The 11,305-nt window shown below is 39.6% G+C and overlaps 1 protein-coding gene across 5 annotated transcripts in view; it reads left to right on the top strand.

Annotated features, from left to right (window-relative positions):
• The first annotated feature begins 8,321 nt into the window (after positions 1-8,321).
• sema3fb (sema domain, immunoglobulin domain (Ig), short basic domain, secreted, (semaphorin) 3Fb) overlaps positions 8,322-11,305 on the top strand; it is a 57,735-nt gene continuing 54,751 nt past the window's right edge. For all 5 annotated transcript variants that reach the window (XM_005450165.4, XM_005450164.4, XM_003442731.5 and 2 more), the window contains exons 1-2: positions 8,322-8,788; positions 10,702-10,884. In XM_005450165.4, the coding sequence (XP_005450222.1) occupies positions 10,767-10,884 (118 nt within the window). In that variant the 5' untranslated portion in view covers positions 8,322-8,788; positions 10,702-10,766. The remainder of the gene's footprint in view (positions 8,789-10,701; positions 10,885-11,305) is intronic.

Below are 11,305 nucleotides of genomic sequence, written 5' to 3'. Positions count from 1 at the left end.
AAAAATTAGAACAGTAGATAAAGCACAAGCACAAGAATTTAGTAATTGTTTTTTTTTTTTTTGCATCAGTTCATTGGCTGACAAATTTCACACTAACCCAAGCCTCAGTGTCATTTTCAAATAAGAAACTTAATAGCAATGCAATAGGACTTGCAATAGTCCTTTTGGTTGTGTAACACTCTGACAAAGTATTGGGTAATGTAACATCAGTCAAGAGGTAGCTGACAATCTGTGTGGCCCGTTCCCCTGTCTCTGTAGCTTTTATTGCTGCATTGTCTTGGGATGGTAGCAGGACCTCCCAGTTCTGCAGATTCTGATATATAATCATCGTATGTGTGAAAACGATTGCCGTTTCACGCACATGTCAATACTTCAGTGCTTCAGTGATTCAGTCCCGCTTTTACCTCTCCCATGGGTAGCAGAAACACAACATCAACTCTGTCCTAGTATGGTACCTCCCAGAAAGTTGGTGTGAAGGGGAAGTATGACACAGTATGAATCATGTACGACCCACCTAGAGAACTTGTGTTTCTTTTTTCATAATCAAACCCAGCACTCCACTGAATGAAATCATCATTTAGACTTAAGTAGATGGATTATTTGTTCAAATTCTGACACTCAACTTTACAGAGGTCGCCTGCCTCAGACAGGCAGTCTTGGAGAACAACGCTGTATTGAGAATCTTAGACTGGGTTGGCTATTTCTCCTCGGGCCGATGTTTCGGTTTGTGATTTTATTCAATTACAGAATATTTACCTTTCACATTATGTCAACACTGATGTAGAGCAGTGTTGTGTAAAAATGAACTCACCTGTTCCTCAACACACAGATTATATTATGCCCAACACTCACACAATTCAGCTGACACGGTTATAAATGTGCACACACCCACACACAAACACACACACATATACTGTGGCATAAGTTTGTTTATTCAGCTAGGTCAAGCCCCGTGTATGGGTTTCTTTCCCTTGCCCATTTGATGTGTGAAAAGTGGAAGGAAATCAAAGTCATTTCCTTCGTTCTGGTGGCTGTGGGTTGTGTTTCCCCAGGGCAGCAGGGGCGACACTGGCAGTAAAGCGTCGTTATGGCCAAAGAGTCTGGGAAGTGGATGGAGTTCCACAGTTAGCCAAAAACAACAGAGGAAAGTGTTATTCAAAGCCACCAAACACAGGTAGGGGAAGAGGAAGGTGGTCCAAACACTGAACTTTAATCATCAGTCTGAGGAGTCAAATCCATGTATTCATTATGATTAGAAAGTTTGAAATCCCCTTCTTTCCATCCCCAAAGTACGTGTTATACTAATTCACTCACACTCGGTCATTTAGCTCAGGAGATGAGAAAACTTTAGTCTAAACACTTTTCCAGTTGTTGAACAAGTTTTATACTGTTGAGAGTTCTTCTGTGATCTAGATATGATACTTTTCTTTTCTCATTTAAATGCTAATAACTTTGAGGACATCATCTAGAGAAAGTGCTGGGAGCAAAGCTTTTCTCCTATCTGGCTGCAACACAAGGTGAGCTCTTGTCTGCTGAATTTGAAATATCGCTAAGTCGTGTTGTTGGAGAAACAAGGCAGTTTAAGTTCGGAGGCTTTGTGCATGTGTACGTGTACAAGTATGTGGGTGTGTTTGTAACACTGTGTGCTAGCTGCAGACCTAATACTTTTAAGGATCAGTATTATTCCCGTAAAATTAGGTAGCAGTAGCCAAAACAAAGAGCACTTTGTAATCTACACTACCTTTTTGTTCTCAAGAGGAACAGCACTTCAGGTTTGCAGAAAAACATGACTTAGTGACAATTTATAATGTGATAACGATGCACTTACATCATTGTTTATATTCCCAATAATTTGGTGGTCAGCGTGTTTGTTTTTCTTGCAGGGAAGAACTGAAATTGACACATTTTTCTCAGCATATGTTGACAGCACACATAAGTCAAAAATCACTAAAAATAAGCATCTTGGTGTAGAGCCACAATATTAAAAAGAAGAAAACAACATGAGTGTTGTTTATATGATTTAAGTCAATAAAATATATAAAATCTACCAACAATTTATGAAATAATTTTAAAAATGCAAATAACACTGGGCAGCCAATGTAGCGGTTAGCACTCGTGCGTCACAGCAAGAAAGTCCTGGGTTCAAGTCCACTGTCCAGCTGAAGCTTTTCTGTGACAGTTAATATGTTCTCCCTGTATCTGTGTGGGTGCTCCAGAAACTTCAACTCCCCCCCACCAGCCAAAGACTGGTGATTCAAAATTGACTGTAAGCGTTAATGGCTGTCGTCTGTGTTAGTCCTGCCATATGATATGTCCCGGGTGCACCCTGCTTTTCTGTCAGTGACATCTGAAATAAACTCCAGTCTCCCTGTAATATCAGGAATTGGGTAAACAAAAGCAAATGAATGGACAGATGAAATAAAAAGCAGCATTAAGAAATGTTATATTAAATACTAAAAAAAATCACCACAGAATCCATTTAGTCTTGAAAGAAAAATGCACAAGCTGTATGTATGATAAGTTACAAAATTCAGTTTTTTTGCAAATATTTTTTTGCATGTCTTTTTAAATCTATTTAAATTTGAGTATTGTTTCCATATTATAACACTCAGTTGCTTACTGCTGCTTACATTTTAATGTATTAGTATAAATTATTAAACCAGTCCTGTTTGTATAAAAAGTACAGTTGCTTTTAGCTGGAAATTTTCTATTTCTATGTTCACTGACGTAGAGGATCTGAGCACTTGTGAAAACTTTAGAAATATTTTAAGTCATACAGTCTCTTACTTATAGGTTGAGTGACAAACGTAAAGTAAATCAACTTTATGTAGCATATTTTGATGTGTTTCAATGCCATTATGTTATGTGCTGAGTATTTAACATTTCCAAACGTTGGGTTGATATGAACATCACAATAAAACTAAAAAGAAGATTTATGGTCAAAGATTTGCAAAATAGACAAAACAGAGTAAAAGCAACAGTCACTACATTTTTTTTTAATCTCAGATATGGAGCCTCAGATCTTTTACAGTTCAAAACAAGTATAAAAACCACAAAGAAGTGTCTATGGGGCATTCAGTGTGTCACATCTCTCCACACATGAACTTCAGATTGCATTACAGATGATCCCCTGAACAAATACTGATATAACACCTGGCATGTCTTCCTGCCCTGCAGGCAGAAGCACCAAAAGCACTGTTCACACCTCACCTGAAATGCAGGGTCTTCTCCAGAACTTTCAAACAACTTCATGCATCTCTTAGATAGATGTCAGCAGCAGCTTGGAATCAGGCACTGCCAAGATTTTTATCACGAATGTTGCAGTTCAGGGCTCCCTTAGAAACAATGTATGAAACTCGATGGTATGCATGCATAAAATATATGCAATCAAGCTGACAGATGATTGTTTTTTCCTTTCAGCAAACTGGATCGCTTGTGTAGGATATCTTTGGAGAAGCATGAGGTCCTGGGTCGCAGAAAATCTGCATGTCTTTACTGAATACCGAAGTTGTTCTGAAGAGGGAGAAGTCTACTTGGACTCATCAGACTGATCCTTTTCTATTTGACCTCTGCCAAGTCACTTAAAAAAAGAACCTTTATGTTGAGTCAGGCTGCAAAATGAAGGCTGCAGAGCCAATGCCACGGCTTCATATGCGAGAAAAGTCGAGCGGGACAGCTTCTTTTGACAGCATTGAGCCAACAGCTGAATTCTTTTGCAAACTTTCAAACTCCCCGACAGGCTTAATGGTGACTCGCCATTAAAGCTCCAGATTGAATGAAAGGCAGATAATGCAGGTGTGAAAGGACAGTGAATGGAATATGATTAAAAACGGGAAAATGTTTAATTTTCTCAACGAGCTTTAGAATATCTTCACAGGCGGTAACTCTGTTTGAATAGAGGAGTAAATTAACCATTTTAATGTCATTTTTCATGTACCATCAAATGAATTACATTTCTCACCCTTTTTCAAATCAATGGGTACATAACGAAGATAAGAGTTTTAATTTCTGATAAGTCAGACTCGACAATCACGACATTGTCTGTGCTCTAAGTCACAAAACAATGGACTTGACGGGTCAAATATTGAGTAGAAAGAAATCAGTGTAACCCTGTAATAAACTTGCATGCACAAAACTTTTAGCTCGTGAATGGAAACTAATAGGAGTCATTTTTGTGTCGTTTTGATAAACACGTTAAAAAGTATGAGGAAGGTGAGCTAACGTGAATTTTGGGGCGTGAAGAAGAATCTGAAAAGGATTTAAGTTAAAGCCGCTCACTTGTTGAAAGAAAAAAGAAGACATGTATGCACCATTTAGGCCAATTCCTCTTGAAAATTTTCCCTCCACACCTCATGTGTGGGTGGCAGATGGTGCCTCGTTGGTTGTCAGAGAGATAGAAGATGGAAATACAATCGACTGATTTAAAGGAAACTAACAGCTCCTCTGTGTAAGACTCTTTGCTGTACTATGGCGGTTGTTGAAGAGATGGGAAATTCGACTCAGAGCTGTTCACACAACAATATTTTTCCTGAGTCGTCATGTGCAGCTAACTAATGTGCATATTAATAAACACAGAAGTGGCATCAAAAGCTTTACATCATCATACTTGACAATTGCTTACCTCGGTTAGCATTTGGTCTTTTCTTGGCAAACTGTTGTTGCGTCTGCTGCCACTTTTAAAAACGCGCCTGTCATCTTCTTCCCTGTACTATTTTCAGGCATTACAGTTGACATAATTTATAATTTTATATCACAGTTGACGAAATGACTTTGTGTGCTATGAAAGGTGTTGTTTGTAGTGACAAACCCACAGAGAATTCTCACTTTGTTTCATCTCATTGGTTTGTATTTACAGCCTGTGACAAGTGTGTTTTACAGGCACCAAGTAGCCCAGCAGAGTGCCTCAAACACAGGCAGTCATTAAAAAAAGCCGACTAATTTTTAATTTACAAATACAACTGTTTTGGAAGTTAAAATTAAGCATTCAGGGTGACCAGCAGAATAATTAACTATAACGTCTGCCGAGTTTTGAGCCCAAAATCATTTATTGTAGCTTAAATTCCATGCAAAAAGCAGCAAAGCTCACATCTACCTGCATTTAATAATAAAGCTTTTAAATTTTAACCACTGCTTTCTATTAATGATTATCAAATAACTTTCTACAGCCATTCATTAAACACTGTTTCCAAAAGAATTTGTAAGTTAACATAGAACGCAATGTAGGCTATATTTTACCAGCAGACAATTAAAGAATTTAAAACCTATCAAAACATATCTGTCATCATCTAAGTTTTTCAAGATTTTAAAATTTGTGCCAGATCTCTTCAGTGGGTGCTCTTCAGCTTCAAATCTATAATGTTGTAATATGTGTAGTAAGTGGTTTGGGATCATCTTTCTGACTAGCCAAGACGCTTCCTGACCAAAGATGTTGTCCTGATGACCAATGTTCCCTCTAATTTTTCACGTGTCTGAGCGAACACACAAACTCCCTGAGCGATCCCTTGGACCACTGTGAGCGACATCAGACGTGTGCACTGTGGTCACGTCGGCATCTAATCCATCCAAGTTACATGGTTTATTAAAATAATCAAATTACAGCATTTACATTTATGTTAGACTACTTTTAATTAACTGCTTTAGCCCACTTACAATGAAAATGTAAAAAAAAATCTAGTCATTGTTATTGTTATGACTGTTAATCCAGTCATGTTAACACTATTGGAAGTAAAAATAACTTGAACTCCAATTTTGAAAACACAACTTTCTTTCTTTTTTTTAAAAAAAGCTCTGACTTGTATTATGAGTCTGTGGTCTGGGAGAGAGTCCTGTAACTCTGTCTGCAAAATACAGTATATAATGACCAATGCTGGGCAATTAATTATATAGTTACTTCTTCAAAAAAAGTAACTCAGTTTGGCAAACAACAAAGATTTTTGCAGCTATTTTTTTTTAAATGCAGCCAAGGAGTTTATTTAAAAACATTTCAAACTATTTACAGAACAATCAGCTGTTCTGCATCAAATCTGATGCCACACAAATTATTTGTGCCACTCCTCCAAAAAATAATTTCTGTCCACTATGAGATAAAGGAGAACAACAGCCTGATACCTGCAGGCCTGACAACAGGAGATGTATCACTCCTGTAACACCTGTAACATACAGCAGCCGCCTCATTGTTCTGACACACACAGCAAAACTACACTACACACTAACTACACAAGATTTGCGTTAAACTTCGCAAATCTCTCACATATCAAAGCACCGCCGTCACTCCTAAAACTTCCCCCCGTTTCTTAACAACTAGATGCCACGTTGCCATATCATTTTTTGATTGGTCAACATGGTACTTTTTTGGACGAATAGGAAAGGGAGAAGGGGGTGGAGTTTGTTTTTGCTCACAGGCGGAGAGTGTTTTCGAGCCTTTTTCCTTATAAAACGCCGTTTTTACCGTTTCTTCCTGCAGTAAATATAAACAACGATAGTATTCAGGAAGAAAAGCAAACATTGCAGATATTTTTATCATAACTCTGGTTTTACGTGGACTATCAACACAATTTAAAAACTGGTATAAAGTCCACACTTTTTCCGTCAATTGTTCCGTCTGTCCTGCTCACATCTCCAATGGTTGTACACATTGTCATTAACGTGGCTTCACTCCACATCAGCCACGCCGCTTTGCTAGCTAAAACACCGGTGTCGGCACATAAGGACGCTGTCATAGCCTGTCAACAACGTTGATTGGCTGCGTATATACGAATGTAAATCGCATTATTGGCTGGACTATGGGATAAGGTGGCATCGTTCTAATACAATATGGGAGCAGCCAGTCACTTACTAACACTGCAAAACAGAATTGTTAAAGTATTAATTTTAATTTCAATTCAGGTTCATTTTTTTTGTGCGCAACACAGATTTTCTGTGCGCAGAGACCGTGCCAGCAGTGCGCAATTGCGCACCGCGCAGCTTAGAGGGAACATTGCTGATGACCGTCTGTGACGCTCCAAAACTGTGTACATTCTTTAAAATTACTGATGCCTCTCTGAATCTGCAGGTTACCCAGGACAGACATAAATGAAGCCTCATACAGTCATGGATGATGGCTCTTCAACTGTGTGGTGATAGTAAATCAAATGGTCCCTCTGGTCGTTAACCTGGAAAAGAGAATTTCAGTTTTTGATTGGTCATCCCACAGGACATTTTCCCCACTTTGCCTCAGTGTTAGACAAGTTTGGAGAAAGCAGCTCCATTTCTAGTTTTCACGTGATTTTCAAGTGATTCTCAGCCTCTTATGGGATTTCCAAAAACAATCCTACCTCTCTGTGGGCCAGAGGGTTACAAACACAGTTTTGTTTTTTGGCCATGTCTCTTGCCTACAGAGATTGTTATTCACTTTCTGAATCCTTTAATTATGCAATGAATCACATATGATCATTTTAAACAGTTTAAATTTAATATTAAGAAACTCAGCCCCTGAGTTCCTTTTATGCCCAGTCTGTCACTTATTATCTTAATTACTGACAGATTCTGAAACAGGTGTTTCATAGTTTTTTTATTGAGCACTGCACAACTTCTCCAGTTTTGTATTTCCCCGTCCCATCTTTTTTTTGAAGCATGAAACTGGCTCCAGCTTCGATGCACGTCTATTTTTAAAGGCTGTTTTTCAACATTTATCTTTTGAGTTAAACTTGAAATGATTTGAAAAGTTTTGTTGTCTTATTTAGTATTTTATTTTACACATCTGTTTCTGGTTGGTATACAGCCTTTGAATTGCCAGTTTGTGAACAATTTCGACTGTCTCATTGTATGACCGTATATCTATAAAAATGACCCTAATCGTTATTTTCTACTCTGTTTTACAGGTGAAAGGATAATTATTTTTTAAAAAAAGACTGATGACTTATCACACTGCCATAACACCACAGAAAGCCCATAGTTAACAAATAAAGACCGGCAGACAGCGGGACTTGTAAAAACCTGGCGCAGAATACTTTGTCTCTGTTAGTGCTTTAATCCTGATCTTGTTTAAATAAGGTGTGAACCGCTGATAAAATCGTCACAGGGGGATGATCCTAAAACTTTCTGCTTTGATCTCTGTGTAATAATAAATGTTCCATGATGAAATGGTGATACAAATACATTTTCAGTCAGCTACGAGAGACCAGAGCACAGTATATAGTCTATTCTCTGACAGCATGCTGTGGTATGATAAGGTAGTAAATCACGTCCCCCCCCCACGCTGGCAGGCTCACTGATGGGCGGCTCGGCTTGTCGCTGCCCGCCCTGTGGGTGTGTTTAAGGCAAATGGGCCTCTGCATCCACCTGCTAGCGCCCTGCCTCCCTACAGTCAGGAGCGCCCAACTTTCCTACGGAGCACACGCTACGCGTCTGGACACCGCGGGGACTTTTCTTGTGTCGAGCGGGTTTTTTCCCCACGAGATGTTGATTGTGGTCGTGCGACGACAGCATCCAATCGACTCTCGGTCACGCACAAGGTTCAGTTAGGAACATTTTCTCCCTTTTTATTTTCGCGCAACTGTAATTTTTCTCATTGTGTTCACTGACAACTCCGGGGCCAATAGACACGCAGTGCGCACAGGTACAAAGTGCCCCCACCCCACCCCACCTCCACCCCACTCCTGAACGGGGTCCGTCCAGAAAGCCGCGCCGGGATTTTCTATTGTTATTACTGCTTTCAACTTGGAGAGAGAGAGAGTGATCGATCTGTTGGAATTGGTTAGTTCAATGACTTGCAAGGTTGGGTCTGAACTTATATCCGGAGACCCGTGAGGTAAGCCTGTATGGACTGTTCCTTTGTGATTATGTATCTATGTATATATTTTAGACTTTATTTCCTTATTATGAATATCACGCAACATGTTACCTGCATACAGGATCGCGCTTTTTTTTTGTCAAATACTTGAATTTATGATTGGCACCACGCCTTACCGACTGTTTCATTTTCTTTTTGAAACAATGAAACAGAAACAGCAAATTATGATCACTATTAATTTCTTTTGATCGGAAAATCAATTCCAGCGCGAATCATTATCACTGTTTATTTAATAGCTGTGCAGTTTACCGTGCGCTCTAATACCGCACCAGACTGTTTACAGTTCTGTCGTCCATGTGTAGCCAAGACTGCCAGTCTGTTACACACATTTCAGCGTGTTTCAGCAACATTCAACATTTTTGCATGAAATTTGTTTTATTATTATTATTCATTGCCGAAGAACACATTCATACATGCACATGAATGAAGTTGTATAGTGTTTTATTAATATTTACATACAATACAACACTGAGGAATTTCCTGTGTCACGGTAACTGAAATGTTTAAAAAAATGTTTTTAATCGGCAGCAAATGCAGATGGTTATTTTCTTGTCTGCTGGATTAAAGCAGCGCTGTAGCCACTGAGCCCTGTCAGTCCAGATTTTACTGGTTTCCGTTTATAAGTTTTAATGATTGCGTTACATTTGTTCAACACATGTCAGTTAATAAACTGTGAAGAAGCTGAGCGCATTAACCGTTTTTTTCTTTTAAGCTATTTGGACTAATATGATTTTCCCATGACTAAAATGGGTTTTTTTGTTTTGTTCTTTTGGTAAACTTTTGTATTAATATTTCATATCACTGTCTATGGCATACATATTTGTATTTTTTACTTCATGGTACGGTGTGACTGTGTCTCTTTCGCAATCCTCGGTGTCATCTGTGAGCTGTGCCTTGTTTGATTTCATGCGCTTGTGCGAAGGAGTTGGCCTCTCTCTTAGAATAAACAGCTGGATGGTTTACAAATTGTAAACAGCCGAGGTTTAAACAGCTGCTTTTACTCATAAATTCGCTTCAGCCAACCAGTCTGAAGACTGTTCTGCTCTGTTGAGGTTTCTGAAGGTGCTTTTGAGGTGGAAATTCGTCCAATGTTTGAAGTGTCGGTGGTTTGTGCGGAGAGGAGATATGCAGGCTGTAGGTGAGCTCAGGGAGGCTTTATGGGAGCAAAGGTGGAAAAGAAAAGTTTTGCAGGCAAAGAGGTAGCCTCATACACGAGTATTTCTCATGGTCAGTCACATATGTATGAAAAATCAGCTGCTTAAAGGTGTCTTTACTTCATTAACAATTAATGTCACCACTTTTTTTTAGTTGTTCAGCTTTGAGGCTGTCATTACTTGCAGGCCTTTTTATCAACAGCTAAGACCTGTATTTGAGATGCATCAATCACAATGTTATTTTTGTGCTATTTTCCTTAAGTAAGTGTGAAGTTGTGGTATAGCCTGGCATTAGGTGAACCCAGTAATTACAGCGTGGTGTCATGATGCAGGAATGCATTTTGGTTGCGTGTAGAGGAGCAGAAGAAAAGCTTCAGTGGAGTCAGCGCGATCCTGCCATTATTTTGTCGCGCTCTGAAAAACAAAGATAATTTTTACCAAATGGAAGCAATGTGCAAGTCTCTAAAAGTCTGGCTCCTCTCCATTAGGACTCATCAGTTTAACGAAGCTCCCAGAAATCTGGGCGTAAACTCCGCACCTCGGTGCTGTGTCGCCCAAAACTCGCAGTGTGATGGGGCCTTTGGGAGATACAGATTTGACGCGTCACATAAAACTATAAATGAAAAACAGGCTCATGGTGGCAGATACTTTTTTGGTTTTAAGTGTAAAGTAGAGTCAGCATCTTCTCTTCTCACGTGTTTCTTTTTGTCCCTGCAGATTTAAAAAAAACAAACAAAAAAACCCAAAAAGCAGCCTTTGGAGCTACAGGAGGTTGGTCCACCATGCAGCTGGACGGTCTGTGGACGGTCCACACCCTCCTGGCACTGTGCGGCTTGGCTTTTGGGAACCAAGTGAGCAATGAGCCACTGGCCGCGCCCCGTGTCTTCATCTCTTTTAAAGGTGGGAACCTGAACTGCTCTCTTCTACCGTCATCTTCCCTCTTGCTTCTTATTCTTGGTTTACTCCTGGCTTTCCTGTGTTTTAGTCAGTGCTGGTTTCTCCTCTGCCATGAGTTTGCTCACCGGCTGACTGATGACATGACAGTTGTGCAACTGGAGTGATTGTGGCTTTGATAAATTCTTGAGGGTTTTTCAGAGGAAGAACTTAGAGCATCACCAGAGCAGCGCTGCGCAGACCACAAACAAATCATGCAACTCTCATACGTACGCTGCCCCCTTTCCTCAGACCTCCAGGCCTCGTAATAACCACCAGATGCTCCCACTGGCCTGTATTGCACAAATACAAACACAAACAGTGACGGAGCAGATGCACATATTGAGGAATGTGTACATCTCGCTCATTTTGAGAGCGTATACATGAT

The sequence above is a fragment of the Oreochromis niloticus genome, linkage group LG5 (genome assembly GCF_001858045.2).
Source record: "Oreochromis niloticus isolate F11D_XX linkage group LG5, O_niloticus_UMD_NMBU, whole genome shotgun sequence".
Taxonomy (NCBI): domain Eukaryota; kingdom Metazoa; phylum Chordata; class Actinopteri; order Cichliformes; family Cichlidae; genus Oreochromis; species Oreochromis niloticus.
Note: the sequence above shows the minus strand (reverse complement) of the source record. Positions and strands in the feature narration are given on the sequence as shown.